The sequence below is a fragment of the Pogona vitticeps genome, chromosome 3, assembly GCF_051106095.1.
Source record: "Pogona vitticeps strain Pit_001003342236 chromosome 3, PviZW2.1, whole genome shotgun sequence".
NCBI classification, from domain to species: domain Eukaryota; kingdom Metazoa; phylum Chordata; class Lepidosauria; order Squamata; family Agamidae; genus Pogona; species Pogona vitticeps.
The window spans coordinates 184,470,186-184,491,422 of record NC_135785.1 but is presented as its reverse complement, the minus strand read 5'-3'; the positions used below and the strand labels follow the sequence as shown (position 1 = coordinate 184,491,422).

The 21,237-nt window shown below is 39.3% G+C and overlaps 2 protein-coding genes across 3 annotated transcripts in view; one reads left to right on the top strand and one right to left on the bottom strand.

Annotated features, from left to right (window-relative positions):
* The window catches only part of BMX (BMX non-receptor tyrosine kinase), a 43,118-nt gene extending 23,381 nt beyond the window's left edge, over positions 1-19,737 (bottom strand). The window contains exons 1-8 of the mRNA XM_078390402.1: positions 15,717-19,737; positions 15,309-15,413; positions 11,684-11,765; positions 11,155-11,274; positions 5,527-5,588; positions 3,747-3,928; positions 2,107-2,169; positions 1,244-1,306 (exon numbers count right to left, since the gene is read on the bottom strand). Of these exons, the coding sequence (XP_078246528.1) occupies positions 1,244-1,306; positions 2,107-2,169; positions 3,747-3,928; positions 5,527-5,588; positions 11,155-11,274; positions 11,684-11,765; positions 15,309-15,413; positions 15,717-15,863 (824 nt within the window). The 5' untranslated portion in view covers positions 15,864-19,737. The remainder of the gene's footprint in view (positions 1-1,243; positions 1,307-2,106; positions 2,170-3,746; positions 3,929-5,526; positions 5,589-11,154; positions 11,275-11,683; positions 11,766-15,308; positions 15,414-15,716) is intronic.
* Position 19,738: 1 nt separating this feature from the next.
* Positions 19,739-21,237, top strand: part of PIR (pirin) — a 55,263-nt gene continuing 53,764 nt past the window's right edge. The window contains exons 1-3 of one of the 2 annotated variants that reach the window (XM_072994349.2): positions 19,796-19,909; positions 20,441-20,499; positions 20,891-21,030. In XM_072994349.2, the coding sequence (XP_072850450.2) occupies positions 20,935-21,030 (96 nt within the window). In that variant the 5' untranslated portion in view covers positions 19,796-19,909; positions 20,441-20,499; positions 20,891-20,934. Of the gene's footprint in view, positions 19,910-20,440; positions 20,500-20,890; positions 21,031-21,237 lie in introns of both variants that reach the window. The other variant, XM_072994348.2, reaches the window with a different exon arrangement.

The following is a 21,237-nucleotide window of genomic DNA, read 5'->3' as shown; positions in this document are numbered from 1 at the left end:
GAGAGGCCTCAATGATTACCAGAGCAACAGATCACTATTCCACACATTACTGTTGATAATACACTGCTGGCTTCTCTCCCTTTCTCATAATAATACTAGAAGTGGTTTGGTTTCATCAGTTCCATTCCACTGCCCCATGAGTTTCCTCAGCCAAGTGGGAATTCAAACCCAGGTCTTCTGAGTCCTAGTCTGCCACTCTTTTCACTATACCACACTTGGGATAGTATAATAATAGTATAGTTTTAGTTTGTCATTTGTTTTTGTTATTTTTGTTTTTGTTTTTAGTTTGTCATTTGTTAGTAACACAAGACGCCAGTTTGGGGCAGCAGTCAGAGCAAGAGTAGCAGAAATTCGTTAAAACTAGATGCCAAGTTAGTTTTTTGGGAAGGTTCTTAGGTAATGTGTGTCAGCAATGAGCAGGCCTAAGGACATGGAAAACAGCCAAATTGAAAGAACCGAGGCAGGTATTCTTATCAATTCTTACTAATTCTTACCCATGTGGACTCCTTCACACCAACCAGAGCTTCGAAAGTCACTTTGAAGAACAAATAAACTAGTGGCAGGATGATGTTCTCAGATCCAGAGCATTCTCCTACTACTGCTCAGTTCTAAACAGCTTCAACATTTTATGACATCCATTCTTCTTAGAAGTGACTTTTCTACCTCTACTACTAAGCATACAAAACACAGTTCAATTCTATGTAACATCTGTTTTATGCAACCCTTCCCTGGGCTGTAAAGCACCTCATCTCTGGTTGGCGATAAAAGCAAAGGAGCCTGCTAGGTATACGGGGGGGGGGCAACAGGCTGAAGTCACCTATCCCAGTTAGAATAGAACAGACTGAAGTCACCTATCCCAGTCGCCCAGTTTACTGGGCGACCTTAGGCTAGTCACTTTCTCCCTTCCTAGCTTATTCAGAAGATCGCTTTGCAATGAAAAGGGGTGGTGAGGGAACTGTGTGAACCCTTTGAACAGGCGAGGAAGACCAAGATATAAATTGAATAAACATCAACAACAAGGCATAGCAATATCTGAACAGAGATTAAATGGACAGCACGCAGTAGTAGCTGTGAGATGTAGTACACAGGTAAAACTGAATTTAAATGGCTTTTCAGAGGGCATTTGGATCAGTGCTTGGAAATCCTGTGGGCAAAACCTTCGTGGCCTGGATACTGTTATACAGCCATGATGCTTTGGGAAGCACAGGCCCAAACAAGCAGATGCAAACAATGGCTTCCTCACTCATAGCTGGCCATGCTTTCCTCCTCTTCCAATGATATCACTCCAGTTTTCTCAGTGCTTCTCCTGCAAAACATCCATTTAAAATGTTCCTTAAAATCTCCTGCAAAACAGTTTCAAAACATCCATTTAAAATGTTCCTTATCAGCTATGTCTCTCTCATCAGCCAATTTTATCAATTCCCCAAGTTTAAGAGAGACAGAGAGAAGCTTTTAATTCCAAGCCAATTATGGGCTTGGACCTGACATATTCTCTCCTCTTTTATAAGAGCCCATCCCAGTTGTTCATATCCCATTCTGGTAGAAATCATTGTCCAACCCCCACCCCCACAAAATAACCCCAAACATATTTCAGCAGTCAATGCTATCCAAATAAATTTAAAATAAATTAAAACAAGGCATGCAACGTACAAAGCCCCCAAAGTTCAATACTCTTGGGTCAGATCAACTACCTTTGGTGCCCAGGCTGAGGGCCAAAGGTTTGAGTTGCAGCTCTAGTAGGCAAAAGTCTGAATCATCTGCTAAGCGAGGCAAAAACTTCAAAAGAGTTGCAGATGCTTCCTCCTTTTATAATTTTCTCTCTAGCTTCTCTTAATCGAATGCTGCTGTCGACAATGGCAATTTTCACCATGTTAACTCAGCCAATTTTCTACCTTCTTGGCAGTGCAGCAAATACATTTAGTTCTTTTCTTGTTATTGTGACTATTTTGTTCAGTTGTAATAGCTATTCCTTGTCACTACTGTCGTTCTTATCTGCTTTATCCTATGGTTGTAACAATAATGAGTGGGTGACATGGATTGGTTTTCTCTCTGACCTTTCTATCATAACCAATACTTAATATACCAAATGTCTAAAACTCAGCTTACCATGATTCATCAGTAGTTGGGGACACCACCTTGAAATAACCACTGGGAGCTAAGCCTTCATTTCTGCAAATGAAGAACATTAAATCATTCAACCATCATTTACTTTTTAAGGCTATGAAAAGTGTTGGGAAGGAAGAAGATGCAAGATGCAAGTAAAAATTTTAGGAACAGTGTTACATAATAGTATCATGTTGTTGCTGCTGTCACTATATGAGAATGGATGCCTCTTTCCACACATGCTAATGAAAAAGCACTGTGAGGATCAACAATATGACTGGTGAGTGATGGTGTTGTTAGCTTCCCTAATAGGGCAGCCGTCATCTTTACCAAGTAAAGTCACTCTTCCTCTGCATCTCTTAATAGATCAGTCGTTAAGTGAGTCAAAGAAGCAACAAGCTCAGCTGGATTATAAGATTGGCCAGCTCAGGGGTGCCTGGACAACTCAGCTCTCACAAATGAATGTGCCCATTCTCCAGTACAGTACTTTTAAATCTAAAAAAGGAGCAAACACATTCATGCCTTTTCCTCTAATATTACATTAATTGTACTGATAGACATTAGCAATTATCATTCTTATTCCCTCCATCTCATTGCTTCTACTTCACTTTTCTCTACAAAGTCTATGTCAGCATACATGGAGCTTGTTCCTTTTGTTTTCATAATAACTATGTGAGGTAGAATAGCTGATTCTGATTGAATCAAAGTCCTGATGAGTTTTATGGATGAGAATAAGGACCTCTGACTGAAATCCAGGGGTAAGTAAGTCACAACTGTTTGTTTGTTTAGTCGTTAAGTCATGTCCAACTCTTCGTGACCCCATGGACCAGAGCACAACAGGCCCTCTGGTCACAACTAGAGTAGGGCTATTAAATCAGTAGGGATTTGGTGAGTCAATTCTCCTTCTTGGTTGCACTGATTCATTGGGTCTACTCTAGCAGTGCCTTACTCCTGGATTTCAGCCTGTGTCTCCCTGGTCCAGGCTCACCAACTCCCCACAAAAACTAATGCTCTCCCAAGAAGTTCAGTCAGCTCAAAATTGCCTGAATGGGCTCCTAGATGCATGTAAACAAAACAATATCATGTGGTGCTATTCTTTTAAATAGGTAGTGCAACCCAAACTCAAAGATATGACAGCTGTAGTGGGTTTGGAATGGGCAGATGCCTCTTGTGCTGGCACAGTTGCCCTTGTGCCACTTTTCACCCACCCAGTCCCCTTGGGCTGGCTGACCTACCAGCACAACTGCTGTGCTGACTAAATGAAGCTGTCAGAAGAACCAAAAGAGGGCCAGAGAAGGGGAGGAGTTGAGCTATAGCAGTTCAGGGCCCTTCACAACCCAAACTCATAGCCACTGTGCCAGCAAAATGGTCAGGGTAGTGCTAAGTAATTCCCGACATCCACAGGCTGGGAGGGGGTTATATTTAGCATGGCCTTAGCTGCCTCAGTGCCAGCTCAGCCAGCTCTTAGCCATTTTGGCTAGTTAGGACAGGGCTATTAGCATGCTGATCTTTTATTTTATTTCCTAAATTCTAAGTCCATTTTACATGGAAATGTTGGTTGATTGGGTATGCAAGTTACCTCTGAGTAATAAGAAATAATAATAAAAAAAGAAATTCCAGACTAAAAGGCAAAAGAAGCTTACCCTTCCAAATCTCTCACTTGCCACCAGTCAGGATCCTCATCTTTCAGAATATGGTATTTTTTGTTCCTGACAAGATGAACATCAGAGTTTCCCTTTGGTTCATAATCATAGATAGCCAATGCTTCTTTTCGAAATGTCTGGTCAGATTTTACACATGGAAGCTGCCTTCTGTCTTCTCTGTTCTGAAAACACAGCCAGCGATAGAAGGAAGTATATCACGCAGGAAATGTAGAAAAGAAACTACTGTATAGCTATCTCTTTGCAATTAGCAATATACAGCACATTTCAAATGTTATACATTAGGTTAGATCCAGACTGAATCACACTTCGAGTAGACACATGGAAATAAGCAGTAAGTCAGCTTGACCAAACACACCACTGCTTTAGTGGTTTGGTTAAAGGGCTTCTATTTTTAAATTCAGAGTTCTTCTTAATATTGTTGCATAGCTACTTTACATTTTTATTGTTCCTTCCCTGCACACTGCTGTTGAGAATAAAGTTCATGAAAATGACTCTCTCATTTCAAAACCTATGTAGCTGGCATGGCCATCTGGCCAATTTGCATTATGGTTTATCTCAAAAGATATAGCAATGTTTGTACAAGAATCAGGGAAGATAAGAGTCTGTGGATCGTCATGTGTTATTCATGGAGATAAGTCATCCAATCCTCTAATGAGTTGTGTGAGCACACTCCTAGCCTTTGAAACATGATGGGAACAGGGACTGTTGGGGCAGAAGAATTATTTCTGCAAGTAATCAAAATTCGAAATAAACTTATCCTGGTTGTGTCACATAGAATATATGCCAAACATGAAGAAGGATTTCAAATCACCACTGGCCTGGTCCCTCTTGTCTGCATACACAGTAAAGAAAATAATTCTACCCCCCCCTTCAGGGTTAAGGATGCCTGAGGAATTTATATAGCATGATTCCCCCCCCCCCGACCTTTACGAATATGCACTCCATGGAACAGGAAATGAATCAGAGTCAACTTGACTCCTAAGTTGCACTTTACCCACATCTGCTGTCAAAATACATTCATATATTACATCTTTCAACAACAATTATTTTCACCTATGAATATGCATGTTTGCAAACACGTAAAGAACATAAATCTATAGTTCTTGGGTTTGGCCAATAACAACTAGGCTAGAGCAGAGATGTGAGCAATATGTGACCTTCTAGATATTATTGGACTGCAAATCCTTCAAACACGGCAGCAGTCTCATAACATATGGAAGGCTGCCCTGTTATTTAGCCATGGGTTAAAAACTATAGCAGAAAATGATGTCTCAGGTAGTCAGGATAGAAGGAAGTGGAAGTTGCAGAAATTCAAGGGAGAGAATGCTAAAGAGAGCAAAGAAGCAGGAAAGGAGAAGTAAGTTAGATATGAGAGGAAAGCCATGCTGAGTTGAGAAAATAGACCAAGATACAAAAAAAGGAACATCTCTATCAACAAAATGTGTTGATTATAGATAGTTCAGCTTGTCTAAATACTAAAAGTACAGTCATTCCTTTCTAGTAGCATGCCTACCCCTCGTAAATTAACTGGCCAGAATCCTCTTGGTGTTTGTGTAGAGTCTGCATAATTTGCTGATCATATCTAATTGAGAAAGCACTGGGGTGTATCTCAGTCATTTGCCTGGTCACACACATGATTGTGCAACCAAGATGTGCCCCAGCATATCCTCAATTAGCTCAAATTAACTGTGTCAAGTTACACAAACTTTATGGGAATTGTCATAAGATCCTGCTCCTTGCTGTAAGGTTTCTTACTTACATGTTGTCCTGGTATAGGTGGGAGTGGCTTCACTGTATTGCCGGCACTGTGGAGGCTGGAATCTACATCAAAAACAATATTAAAATGCTCCATGAAATTCAAAGTCCTGAATTTGATCCTATGAGTATGCTGTGGGTAATCTTACAGGGCATCTTTGACTATTATGGTAGGAGAACAAGAAAACAAGGGTGAAATTCATGGTGCTTTGTTGTAGAATGCAGAATCCACTTTTTTAGGATGGTGTACTAAATCTCTTGCCACTGCACTAACTGGGATTATGTGAACCCTGGAAATGGTTACAGCATATACAGTGGTGCCTCACACAACGATGTTAATTGGTTCCAAAAAAATCAACGTTGTGTGAAACATCGTTCTGTGAAACACCATTTCCCATAGGAATGAATTGAAAACCGGTTAATCCGTTCCAATTGGAACAGATTGCCATCGCTGAGTGAAAATCCCCATAGGAAACATCGCTGTGTGAAACAATGTTTCCTATATTGGAATGTATTGAAGCCGACTCAATACATTTCTATGCCTTTGCGAAGTCCTTTTTCGCTCCTGTAAAAGTGTCTTACAATGTTTGGAAGCTGTTTTAAATGATTGCAATGGTTAGTCCACCTCCTGAAACCTATGCAAACTGATTTTGGTGTTGTTCTGACACTTCGTTAATTTATGATGATTTTTTGTTTTTTCCATTGGAAACCATTAGACAGACCATCCAATGGTTTCCAATGGAGAAAATTCAAAAAATCATCATAAATTAACGAAGTGTCAGAACAACACCAAAATCAGTTTGCATAGGTTTCAGGAGGTGGACTAACCATTGCAATCATTTAAAACAGCTTCCAAACATTGTAAGACACTTTTACAGGAGCGAAAAGGGAGATCGTTGTGTGAAAATCCCCCATAGGAAACATCGCTGTGTGAGGCAGCAAATTTAACAGAAAAAGGCATCGTTGTGTGAATTCATCGTTGTGTGAGGCACTCGTTGTGTATCCCTCTTCAATTCCACCACCCCTTCACAGCTCATACTGGAAGAAGGAATGGGATTTACTATAACACTATGTATTTAATTTCCCATTCAATCTTCCACTGTAACACACCTGCTCAGCTTAAATACACAGCAAACTATTGTTTGGCATTACATGACTAAACCTTGGAACTAAGCACTTGCTTCTGCCTTCTTGCTCCTTCTCTCAAGACCTCCAAATACAGTCATGCAAAACAGAGACCACCTTTGAATTCTATGATTTTATGTATGAGGACATAATAACAATAATCTGGTCCTCAGTGGGTCTGAAAATTAGATAAATACAACCTCAGATGAGCAAAATCACATGACATATTACACAGTGTCGTGATTTATTTTACAAAAATACAGCCAAAATGGAGATGCCATGGGTGAAAAACTTAGTACACCCTCACGGCTGCTAACCAAATGCCCTTGAGTAACTGATCATCAGCAAGTGTGAACACCTCTATAAAAGCCAAGTTTTATAGAGCTTGCATTCAGGTGTGTGTTAACACAATGCCAAGGAGGAAACACATCAGCATTGATCATAGAAAAGCAATTATTGCTGCCCCACAATCTGGGAAGGGTTGTAAGGCCATTTCCAAACAATTCAAAGTCCATCATTCTACAGTGAGGAAGATTATACACAAGTGTGCACGATGTTATTTGCTTCTAGTATTCCAAGGTATTTATAATTTTCATCACTTGAGAGTGATTTTATAATATTGCCATTTTTTAAACTCTTTTCCATCTAGTTTTTTCCACATTGTACGGAGAGAGCTGCACATTCATCAGTTTCATTTGGATATCTTCATTAAATATTCACACTGTGTTTAGCAGTGATTCTCTGTGGAACGTTTTAAGGTTTTCCATGTATAACAGAAGATTCCTTCTTCCTGCTTGTTCAGAAATATAGTAGCCCAATCCAGTTTTATTTAAAATTATTGACATGGGGATTAGTGAGATATTAAACAACAGTGGTGACAAAGAATCCGCCTGAAATAATCCTCTTTTGATGCTAACTCTCCCAATTTCTTCACCATGAGCCACGAAGACAGTTTTGCATATTTCCCTGTTCTTCTTGAGGAACTTCTGAATATTTGTACTAATCCCAAAAGTTTTTAGGCAGATGTTGATCCAGCTGTGTAGCAATGAGTCAAATACCTTTTATATTTTATCCAGGTCATGTTAAGGTTGTTTTTCATCTTTTTGCATTCTTCAGGATCATTTTATCAATAAGCTGCTGATCTTTTGGGCCTCTTGATCTTTTAAACGTCCCTTTCTGTTCAGTTGAGTATCGGGTGTTTCAAATTAAATAATTGTATTCTGATCTTGCAAGTGAGGAGCTTGAATATTGTTGGAAGGCATGTAATTCATCGATAATTACTGGGGTCATTGTCCTTTTGATGATCTTTTATTATTTGAAATATGTGGCCTATTGTCATCCAATTTTCAGTTGCAGAATTTTGAAGTAAGTGATTAAATTGCACTGCTATACATTGATGGAGACTTGTTAAATGCTTTAACCAAATCCCGTGCAGCTCATCTGGACCAGGCACTCCAATTTTTCACAGGCTTTACTTGCCTCTTAATCATTTCAGTTATTATTACAATATCATCCATTTTTATTATTATTATTATTATTATTATTATTATTATTATTATTATTATTATTATTATTATTATTATTATTATTATTATTATTATTATTATTATTATTATTATTATTATTATTATTATTATTATTATTATTAATCGCTCCCATAGAAAGGAGAGCCACAAAGGACTAAATATGCTGTGCGCATTAGGGATATAAATAAGGTTGCAAGAAAGAAGAAACGCAAAATTGTTTTGGGGTCCAATGCTTGTGCTGGATGTGGCTGATCGGAGCTGCAGTCAAACAACATTGGGAGAGCCACAAGTTGTCTAACTTCCTCTAGTGTTAGAGTCCCTCATTGTTTGCATACTTTACAGTACAGAGACCTAGTTAGTTAGCTGCTAACAATATACTCTATAGCAGTGGTGTCAAACTGTGGCCCTCCAGATGTTCTTGGCCTTCAACTCCCAGAAATCCTGGCCAGCAGAGGTGGTGGTGAAGGCTTCTGGGAGTTGAAGTCCAAGAACATCTGGAGGGCCACAGTTCGACACCACTGCTCTATAGTCTGATTCTGTTAAGTTCTTACATTCTAAGCAAGCATTGCCCAAACAAGCCTCCCCCAGTCTGGTGACCTCCAGATATATTGGTTGCTAGGTATAATGTGTGGTGGAGTAAAAAACATCTGGAAGGCACCAGATGGGGAATGCTAGTGGTGTAGTGGTTAAAGTGCAGTAATGCAGTCAAAACTCTGTACATTGTCTGGTAAGATTTCCAACAATATAATCTCTGGGTCCATCAGAAATTTGATTTTCAGATTTAAAAATTTTTTTTTGCATGTATCATTATCCAATATGTCTTCATCTTTATACAAGTTCACCACATATGGTAAAAAGTATCATCTGTCATTTTACACTTCCAGCAAGCTCCTTTATAACTTTCAGCGAACTTTTCAATATTTTGGGAGGTAATATACCACTGGTAGAACATCTTATACCAATATTCCCTTAGAGCTTGATATTGGGCTTTAACAAGCTCAGAAAAAAGGGTTTCATCCTCATCTAGCTGTACACATTAACTGGCAAACAAAACAGGGATGTTCTGTGCCCAGATCTAGGATGGACACCAATATTTGCATGTAGATGTTTTGTTTTGGAAATGCATCTGCTTACTCACATTTGTGTATAAAAACAGCAGTGTTCGAAGAACAATAGCACATTCTTTGTTCCTACTGCACTACACACAGCACCTTTCCCAACCAGTTGCCTGGTCTTTCAGACCATCACTGAACTGCTCTCCCACAAGCACATATTCCTACACTTAAGAAACAAGCATGGCCAAGCAACTTGCTAGCCAGAAATTCTTATCTCCAGAATTCCATTTTTGTTCCACATTGAAACATGTGAGCCCTACTTGAAGTCCGAAATTGGTCCAAACTAGGCACAAGTCTACCTCCCTAGTGAAAACAAAGCCTTAACATGAGCTTGCACAGCTTGCACTAAATGAAAATGACTTCTGTGTCTGGCCCAAGAGGCCTACACCATTTCCTGTTCTCAGTGGCATGTTTATTTTATTAATCCAATAGGGATACTGTGGGAAAATGAATATTAAGTATCTGCTCAAACTACGTAAACTGAACAGCAGCACATTTTACAGATAGCACTCTATTTTGTCCCTGGATAATTCTATGTTTTGAAATAATAAGTGGAACTTGGGAGCCTACAACCCTCTCAATGTTGCTGAATTTTAACTCTCATCAGCTCCAGGCAGGCAGAATGGCCAATGGTTGTTGTGGGTTTTTCGGGCTCCTTGGCCTGTTCTGAAGGTTGTTCAGATGGTCAATATTCAGCTCTTCCTCTCACCTGTGTTAAACTTATGTTTTAACCTCCTGCCCAGAGTAGGATCATGACCCCATTCAAACAAATAATTTCTAAGTTGGGACCAGGGAAGGACGGACACCCCAGTCTTGCTTTCTTTAAATCTGATGTTATTTTAATCTCAAATTCATTCCACAGAATTTATTTTTAAAATTGCAAATTTTGTGAAGTTTTCACCCCCCACCCCTAAAAAGACCCCCAATAAAATTAGTGTGAGAGGTAGCAAAAAAAAGGAGGAATAAATGGGCACAATCTAGACAATTTTTTCTCTCCCGCAACCACTAATTCTCATGAAAAACAGTCTCTTTCTGGTATCTTCCTTCAAAGTGGACTCCTTTTATCATAAATAGTCTACATGCCAGAATAAAATAACCTGAATAAAATAAAATAAGGTCAAGTATCATCCTTCTTACCTACTGTTTTTTCCCCTGCAACAACTTTTTTCTACCTGTTCACATGTCTATGTGAATAACATGAACGCTTGTCCTTAATATTCCAAAAACATGCTTAGGAGTAGTCTGTCAGATAGGTCAGTGGTCCCCAACCTTGGGCCTCCAGATGTTCTTGAACTACAACTCCCAGAAGCCTTCACCACCACCTCTGCTGGCTAGGATTTCTGGGAGCTGCAGTCCAAGAACATCTGGAGGCCCAAGGTTGGGGATCACTGAGATAGGTAACACTGATACTTCATAATACTGAGAAATGCCTCTCTAAACTTAAAGCCACTAAATGCCTCTCTAAACTTAAAGCCACTGTGAAGCCACTAAATGAAATGAAGAACATAATACCAAGAACAGTTTGCATACATTAACAAAAATAATTAACATAAGTGCATTATCCAACATGAATTTGACCAAAATCCAGGAGGCAGTGGAAGACAGGAGGGCCTGGTGTGCTCTGGTCCATGGGGTCACGAAGAGTCGGACACGACTAAATGACAACAACGTAGTAGTAGTAGTAGTAGTAGTAGTAGTAGTAGTAGTAGTAGTAGTAGTAGTAGTAGTAGTAGTAGTAGTAGAATTATTATTATTATTATTATTATTAGTAGTAGTAGTAGTAGTGCTGCTAACTGTTGAAAAGAACAAGAAAGGGCCCATGTTTTCTATATGTACTTAAAAAAATCCATAAAATAGTATATTTACATTTTCCCCATATTGTGCATCCTGGAGCTGCTTTGCAAGTCTGATTACAGCACAGGAACTTCCCATTGGAAAAGAAGCCTTTGTGATACTTGTGTAGTAAATCTGTATTGTTCTTCAGTTCTAGAGGGGGAAAAAACAGGAAGTGGGGTGCAAGGGAGGAAACAAAGACTGTAAATATTTGCTGCCGTTTAACAATTATCTCACAAATCAGGAGGGGCCATAAGATGGTTACCTAGAAATTTTGGAATGTTAAGTGATCTGTCAGTATATTTAACCTAAAAATAAAGAGTTTCTATACTCAAATGGCTGAATTTCTTCTGCTACCACCATCACCAGAGGCTGGAGAAGTGGTTCTTCCGTATGCAGCCTTCTTCCATAGATTTTAATGCAAAAGTTGTACTGGTTAGCTAAAATTTGACAAGGTCCTTCTCCCTGATTCTTTTAGTTCAGTCAAGTTCTAATACAGCACCTGTAAGAGAAATTCTCTATATTTTGTTTTCAAAATGTTTTAGAGTCTGGTCGTCAGTACCTCTATGCAAAGTCTCTAACCATCGTCTTCGACTCTCTTCGCTGGCAGAGAAAACATACAGGAGGCCACCTTTGTACACAATCTAAGCATAAAACAAAGTGGTTCTGTAAATGCCATGAGCTCAAAATAATCATCACAGTCACAACTGCAACAGCAACAACAGGCATAGTATCATGTTATCATGCCAGATGTTCTAATCTGAAGTTGTGTACAGCTCATCTGAAGTACAAATGAGACAAGCACACCTCTGGTAGCTGTCATTTACAGAGAGTTATAAATAAGTTGCACTATGTAGTAAGAAAGACTGAAACCAGGTTTAGAAAGGGAGATCATTAATTCATTGTTTCTATATTATTTAGTCTTGTATGTTTGCCAAATCAGGCTGGACTAAGCTTAGATCTCAACCCAGAATCTGTTTTCTAGAATTAAACAAAGTTTCAGTTCCCTCCTGACAGACACAATTCATCTATCCTAGTGTCGGTGTTTGCTAGTTACTACTAGAGCTTGTTATTACATTTAATCTTTTCCCCATCAAACAGAAGAAAGGCACCAAGTTATCTAATGCTTCAAATGCTTGAAAAGTAACACTACCACATTTTTGTGCTACTTTGCTGGGCACACATGCCTACTCCGAAAAAAGAGGACACCCATATACATTGACTTGCCACCTCAGATGTTTCTGGACTATGACTCCTCAAAGCTGGAAACAACATGGCCAGTTCTCAGATTTTCTAGAAATTGTATCCCAACAATGTCAGGAATCCCACAGTTAAGAACCAGTAATTTACAAATAATGAACTTCTTTCAAATGTACTTCTTTAAAAGAAATATAGAGTTTGCCTGAAAACATTGTCTGAACAAAAAGGAGCTCATCTCGTGCCAGTCTTCCTCTTCTATGGGCTAGGTGGGTTACATCAAATCATCATCATCATCACCACCACTACCACCACCACCACCACCATCATCATCAAATATCAGCTGCTTATTGATAAAATGATACTGAAGAATGCAAAATGACAAAAAAAATATATATCTTAACATGGCCTGGATAGACTATAAAAAGGCATTGACTCATTGCCACACAGCTCAATTAACACCTGCCTAAACATTTTTGGGATTAGTAAAAACATTCAGTTCCTCAAAAGAACCCCGAAAAATGGGAAACTGTCTTAATGGCCCACGATGAAGAAATTGGGAAAGTTAGCTTCAAAAGAGGAATATTTCAGGGGGATTCTTTGTCACCATTGCTGTATAACTTCTCACTAATCCCCATGTCAATAATTTTAAATAAAACTGGATTTGGTTACTATATTTCAGAACAAGCAGGAAAAATCAGTCATCTGTTATACACAGACGACCCAAAAAGTTCCACAGAGATAGAATCACTGTTACACACAGTGCGAATATTTAGTGAGATATCCAGATGAAATTTGGAATTGGCAAAGGTGCAGCTCTATAAACTGTGGCAAGAGCCAAAAACTAGATGGAATAGAGATAAAAATGGCAATATTATAATATCTCTATCAAGTGATGAAAATTATAAATACTTTGGAATACTAGAAGCAGACAACATCATGCACACAAAAATTAAAGAACTGACAGAAAGGGAATATATCAAAAGACTGCGGAAAATTTTGAAAATAAATTAAATGGTAGAAATACAATCAAAGCCATAAACATCTGGGCAGTTCCAGCAATTAGATACCCAGCTGGAATAATAGATCAGACTCCAAACAAATTAGAAGAATTGGATAAAAAAAAACAGAAACTAATGAATATGCATCACACACTACAGTACATCCAAAAAGTGATGTGAACAGACTATACTCTAAACCAACGTGATGAAAGCCAAGACCCAAGGAATTAGTGCTAAGAGCAAATGTCGACTGCCAAGAAAAAAATGAAACTGTCACACCTCAGCTGTGATTGTCTGAAGATTGCACAAACATATTACAAAGTTAGACATTATAGAGTGGCAAAATTAGTGCACTGGTTGTTATGCAAAAAATGTAACTTGCCAGCCTCCAAAAACCTGCGGGAACATCAGGTAGAGAAGGTGTCAGAAAATGAGGAAGTCAAGATCTTGTGGGATTTCCGGATCCAAACTGAGAGACACTTTGAACACAACACACCAGACATAGTAGAAATAGAACAAAGAAGTGCATGGATCATTGACATTGCAATTCCAGGGGATACGAGAGTTGAAAAGAAGGAATAGGAAAAACTAACAAAACACAGGAACCTGGCAATCAAAACATCTCGCTTGTGGATGAAACACACTTCAGTGATCCCTGTAGTCATTGGGGCTTTGGGAACAATATCAAGAAACTTCACACAGTACTATAAGCAGTTGCAGATCTCAGAAATCACACCATCAGAGATTTTTAAAAAGGGCAGTATTAGGAACAGCATACATACTGCACTGATATTTAACAGCTACTTAGGTTTTTGGTTAAAACTTGTATCTGTTATATAATACCAGTCAATGTTTTTATTATAATGTTGACTGTACTTGGTGTTTCTCACTACTACTACTACTACCACCACCACCACCACCACCACTACTACTACTACTACTACTAATAATACTAATACTAATACTAATAATACTAATAATACTAACAACAACAACAACAACAACAACAATAACAACAACAACAACAACAATAATAATAATAATAATATTAATAATACTAATACTAATACTAATACTAATACTAATACTAATACTAATACTAATACTAATACTAATACTAATACTAATACTAATAATAATAATAATAATAATAATAATAATAATAATAATAATAATAATAATAATAATAATAATAATAATAATAATAATAATGTTCCATCAAGTTGATTCTTGTTTATGGTGATCCTTTTCAGGATTTCCTAAGTTCAGAATATTTGGAACTGGTTTACCATTCCCTTCTTCTGGGGCTACCCTGAGCAATTTACCCAGGGCTACGCATGCTGGCTTTTCTCATGCAAGGTATAGTGCAGAACCAATATCTAATTTACTGAACAATCCAGCCAGCTACAGCAACTAGGGGTGCAACTAGACAGTCAAAGTTATCCTCTGCTAGATTGGGCTAAATAGGGTCCTCAGTATGCCATTTAGAACAGACATTCTCAACTTATTTTTCTGGCCATTACCATAAACACAATATGAAAGAAATATAGGTTGAATCATGATTATATAAGTTGCATAACAAACCTTATAAGGTGGTGTGTGAAGAGTATGTGGCCCCTTTCAAATTTGCCATGGCCTCCCAGGGGACCATATGGTCCCTCTTGAGAATGGCTGATTTGGAGTGATCCTTGAGTTCACATACAAACACCAATTGGCCTTATTTGGCTTTTCCCTCCTTGTGCCTTTCCATGCCCTCACATCCTCTCCTGTCTCCTTCCCCATAGGGGAACAAGGTACCCTAACATCTGTAAAAATGAGTAGGAATAGACTCTGGCAACATCTGAACATGCATTAGTTCCCTACCCCTGCTAGTTGATGCTGAACTACAAGGCATTGTTGTAATAAGACTGTTGTCACCACAGAATAGAAGTGAATTTTCCACTCAGTCATCATCAGCAGCAGCTTCATTTTCAAGGGCTACACAGTTACCTGAAAGGGAAATGGTCTCTCTGGAAGGGTTTGTTCCTCAAGATCCACTGCCTCCACACATCGGATTTTCTGGATGTCAATTGATCCCTTTCGAGTTCCTTTTTTCTAGGAAATATGGAACAAGGAGTACAAACAACACAAAGTGGCCAGGACACATTGGAGTTTAAGAAAAAGATATTTTTGGACTACAACTCCCAGTATCCCTTAGCCAGAATGGGGATTGTGAGATTTGTAACACACCCAAATAACTATCCCAGTCTTTGGATGGAGTACGTGCATGACAAAAGAGCTATGTCTTCTCCTGCACTTGTCTACCCTATCATGACATGAGAAGGGTTAACAAGTAGATCACAGATTCAAGTGACCTCTTCCCTTTCTATACAGCACTGTTAGAAATCTATTTCTCACCTCTTTCTCATATTCATAGTAGGAGAGACTTGCTTTTGTAAGAACAAACCATCGCTCTTTGTAATTATTTGGAGATATTTTTTTCTTCTGCTGAGACTTTTTTACCAGCAGCTCTTCTAAAATAGGTTGGTCCTCCATGCTTTCCATTGTATAGTTCCTAAAAGATTTAAGTCCTTAGGCAAAAAGAACATGTTAAGGTGACAATCCTGTTCACATTAAAGAAAGTTCAATTAATTCTGCCAAACCTCCTATTGCAAGTGAAGTAGAGGTATACAGGATTATCCTACAAAAGAACACACCCCCCAAGACTTATTTTTTAAGTTTTACCACCATTTCTCCCCAATGGACCAATATTTTTAGCAGTAATTTGCAAGTCTCACTTGAAATTTCTCAAGATTATCTTCTTGTCTTAAACAAGACATGTCTTCACATGTTTAGAAACATTGGAAGTGACCATCATTTATGATCTCATCGTTTATAAAATAATTGCAAAATAAATCATGAAGAATACTGTATTGCTAAGAACCCATTTTAATATATATATATATTGCAAATTACTGTATATATGTGTATATATTTTAAAATGCAACTTACTCCAATGCGGTGCTTTCACAGGAACAATGTTTCTCTCTTCCTTCTAATAGCCTCAAGAGGAAATAGCCTTCTCAGTGTTTCATTCTTTTATACATTTAGCAAATAGAGGGATGTCTATCAAGTCCTATTTGCATACTGTTCATGCGGTGTACAGTAAGCACTTTTCCAATAGTAATATTCAGTAGAATGTAGATCACCTTCATTTGCCTGATTTTAGAGGCATGTAAGGAATGTGTAACTTTCTATGGCTAACCAAGGAGGTTCGGAGTAGGTCTCATCTTAGCCTTTGTCATGTGCTTGACTGTGCAACTGAGATGTGCCTTAGCATCTTGTTAATCAGCGACAATGAACCATAACTACGCAGACTTTATGTAAACACTTGGAGGAGTTTACCCATACTTTCCAACAAGGTGGTTGCCAAGTATTTCTTTTGGAGTGCGCTGAGCAAAGCAGGGGTACCACCAGCCTCCACAGAGGTCCTCACAGAGAAGAAAAACTCGACAACAGCTTCTTCCTTAAAGCTTATAATACATATGTACGTTCTTCACAAAATACTCCAACAGCAAATCTCCAAACTCTCCATACCATATGTACACTAAATAGTACATATGACCAATCAGGTAACATTACCTTATTTTAGGTGATCTCATTATAATTACATCAGCCTTCTGCCTAGTCAGCATCACTCAGCTTTATACACAGCTGTACAATACAGCTGATTAACAACTTCCTTTATACATTCTGTTTAAGATGTCAATTTCTTCTATTACGTACAATCCTTGTAATTTCCTGACACTGGTTTTCAATTCCACTCCATGATATCCATTGAATTTTACATGTGGAAGAGTATGACAATTGCAATTTTATACCCCCCCCCTTTTTTTGCAGTGTTGCCCATTGAACACTAGACTTTATTTCCGAGCACAATACACACACACAGGACTGCACTGCATAATGTGAGTGATGCCAGACAATGGTGGTAATGAGATTTCTGGAATGACATGAGTACCTTACACAGTCTATTATTTTGTACTACTCATTCGCTAGAAATATGTACAGCGAAGTCATGTTATAACATGATTCTATGTCTGTTTACTCTAAAGTAAACTTTCATATTTGAATATCGCAGCAGAAGAGTCACCCACTAAGCTCTTTTGTAGACATCAGATCATCTATCGCTGCTTGTTTTGCAGCTTTAGCTGGGGAATGTGGGACTTGACCTTTTTTCTTGCTCTCTTGTTTTCTTCCTATATTTGCGGATTGCAGTTGTTCTCTGAGTATAAACAACTCTAAGCTTCTGCTGTTTGTTGTTTATATAAAACCCGGGGATAAACTAAAGAAGCTATGGCAGATCTCAAATAAAGATTGATAAATAGTTTGTTGCAATAAAGTAAAGTTTAGATAAATACAATAAAATACTAGCTAGATTAAACTAGAAGTGACCCTAGGCAATTTCAGCAGCAATTAAGATAAAAATATAGACAGCGGAGAGTCTAAATGAGATTGATCCACGGTCACCATCATGTCACCTCCCACCATAATTTACAGATTAGCTCGCTTTCTTGTTTGATTGGTATTCAGGATTCAAATATGGGTTTCCTTTGAATTCTCAAACAGAAAAGACTATCTGAATTATGTCTGATACCTACATGCTTTTAGCTCTAATCACAAGCTAATAGTTTTACCCTATATTTGACAGATTTCTAAGAGAATTATGAATATGCTCTTCCCTGGGGAATCCAGGACTCCTAGAAGTGTAAACCAACTTCATGCATCACTGTAGATACACTCCCCTCCTCCCCGCTCAAATATGTAGCAGTTGTTGTTTCAGGGTGCTATCTTTAAAGAATAAAAAAAAAAAATGTTCTTCTAACTGCCCTATCTATCTTATGTTGCAGTGCTGAGTTCAAACTATTTTTTTAAAAATAAATTGTTTAGAGATAACTGACACTACCACGAGAGCCCCTTTGCATTCAATCTGGCAATCACACTGGACAGAAAGTGGTCAAAAGCAAGGCCAACCTAACTGGAACAAATTTAAAACAACTGGTTAAACAAAAATAAGATGATCCCCAATTCAAAAGAGATGATTCTACAATGGGCTGCCTTGCATTGAGCTTTATATCCTGTAATCACCAGGCTTTAATTTAAATTCATCTATGTGAAATCTGAGGTATATTCTGGGGTAAATATGTGTGTTTTGAATCGTACTGTGAGGATTTAGGGGGTGGATATGTTTATGTTTATTGTTAACCACCCCAAGTACAGTATTGCTTTCCACTAAGTTGGGTGGTACACAAATGTGATAAATAAATGGCCAATTTAGTCACACTCTTAGTCTTTTTCAGCATGTATGACAGAAACAAAACAAAAACAAATGTATTGTGACGCTTGAAAGTCTAACATTTTAATTTTGGTGAGAGCATTCGTGGATTAAAATCCACTTCCTCAGATACATGTTAGGAGCTCACTGCAGTCAACACTGCTAGAATCTTATTGGGATTTTACGATGGAGTAAGCAAAAACACATTAAGTTAGGGCAACAAATTGCAACTAATTACTGTAATGAAACAGTCCTTCACCTGTTCTTGTGCCAGTCACACAACTCAGCACACTACCAGGCACACTACTAACAGTTCATTAATTAGAGTTCACAATTTCACCGAGTTTGAACTAAAATCCTAATAGACTTGTGGCCCCTGTGACTGTGAAAATGGACTGAAGTCCACAAAACCTAGCAGAGATCTGTTGGTCCTTAAGATGGCACCATACTTTTTTTTCATTTTAATTTTATCTACCTGGATGAATAATTATTCATTATCACTGAATAAAAGGGGACTTACTTCAGAATAAAAATAGCAGACTCTGGTAGTACCTTAAAGATTTAACAAGTTTTATTTGGCCCACAGTTACATGGATGGCAGCTCAGGGAAGCTTATGCCAAATAAAGCTTCCTAATCTTTGAAGATGCCAGGAGGCACTCTTGTTTTTACTGCTCATTACACAACTAACTACCCCTCTGGCAATCAAGGTAGACACGTAGGGATTGCAGGCGAAGGGACCAAAGCTTGCTTTGAATTGACTCCAGGATTCAGAGGCTCTGTTCACTTCCAGAATCGAGGAGTGATCGAAAGCCATTTTTTTTCTCCTGAAGCGCGTGATCCTTACAGGTGCTTGCTGCGGTAACCAAAAAAATAAAAAAATAAACAAAACAAAACAAAACAAAACGAGTAAACCCCAATACTATTTCTTGTGCATACTGTGCGGCGCATTCCTTGTGCTGCCAGTCACAACCCGGCTAAAGAAGCAGTAAATGCCTCACTAATGTAAGCGGAGCGGAGCAGGCAATGGTATCAGGGCACAAGCAACGATCCACTCCCTAGTCGTCCCTTGTTCACACAGAGACTCTCACGCCGGTTCTCTAACCTCGCGACTCCTAACCAATGGGAAAATAGCTCCGCCTCCTGCGCCTCACTCCATAGGAGGAACGACGTGTTCGTTCGCCGGGCCGTGTTTTCCGTGGGAATGGATGCGAAGCGGAGTCAACCCGGAATAGCTGGGTGACCGAGATTTGCCCCCTTCTCCTTAATCGACCCGCGGTATTTATCGCAATAGTGTTTTTTTTGGGGGGGGGGGGTCGCCTTCTACACGTCGTTTTCGGCAAACTAAATGGAATTCGAGGGGGCTGGACTCCCAGGGGCTGCGTTTACCTGAGAGTAAGCCCCATTGGGACAACCATGGGACTCGACTCAGGGGTCAACTGCGCGCAGGGCTGCCGCTGTGAGGGAAGCGCAGCCCGCCAGACGTGCCCTCCCCTAACCCGAAATAAATTGGCGGGGATTGTAAACAAGCCACCAGACGCCCAGGGTTGTTTGAGCTTGGGCCCCCCTAACCCACCCCCGCCGCCCCGCTTCCTCTCCGGGGTGTGACGGGCAGGGCGCTCGCGTCCTTCGCTTTTGACAGCTATGCCCCAGCCCCAGGGGTGGCTCCTGGCTCCCTGTGAAAAGGGAGCTCCGAGGCTCCCTTTTGCTGAGTCATCCTGAGCAGCCTTTTTTTTCCCCTTTCCTCCGCGCCCTATAAAGCGACACGACCTGCAAGTCATGCCACTTTCAGGTTTTTCTTCTTGGCAGGCAGAGGCTGCGTGTTGAGCCGCGGCCGGAGAGCTGGATGGCCAGAGGAGAGCCCCTAGGTATGCATGCCATGGCTGGAGGGAATCGGTGGGGAGCGAAGGAGGAAGCTCAGGCCACCACTCAAGGAAAGCTGCTGACTGGCAGGCATCATTTGCCAGCAAAAACTTAATTTTTTTTTGGAGCTGACTTATACAGAGTGCTGTCCTCTGAAGATGCCGGCCACAGAGACTGGTGAAACGTTAGGAAGAACAACCTTCAGAACACGGCCAAAGAGCCCGAAAAACCCACAACAACCACAAAAACTAAATTATTTGTTGCTGCTCCTAATCTTCCTTTAATTACTGGTTTGGGGCTTGGTTACTCAATGTTCTTCTATTACTTCCTCTTGAGATCAGTTGAGGAAAAAAATATTATTGAAGCCTACATGAAACGTATTTGTTCTTTTTGTAGATATCTGAACCCATTAGGACTCCCGTCTTCTTTTCCAAGGGGCTATGGCTGCAGTAAGGAAAGTTGTCAAAACTGTGCTCAGTCGGGAACAGGCAGAAGGAATGGGGGCTCGGGTCCGCAGGAGTATTGGCAGGCCTGAGGTAAGCCCCAGTTTTGTTCTTTCATCTCTGTGCAGATTTGTGTAACTTATTTGGTTATTCATTCATTGCATTTGTAGGCTGTCTTTCTCAGTGAAGGGACCCGAGGCAGCTCACAGTTAAAACAAATCACACTAAAATAGAATAAATAAGGTTAAAAAACAATTAAACACAAATAATAATTTAAAAAAACAATCAATTAATTATACA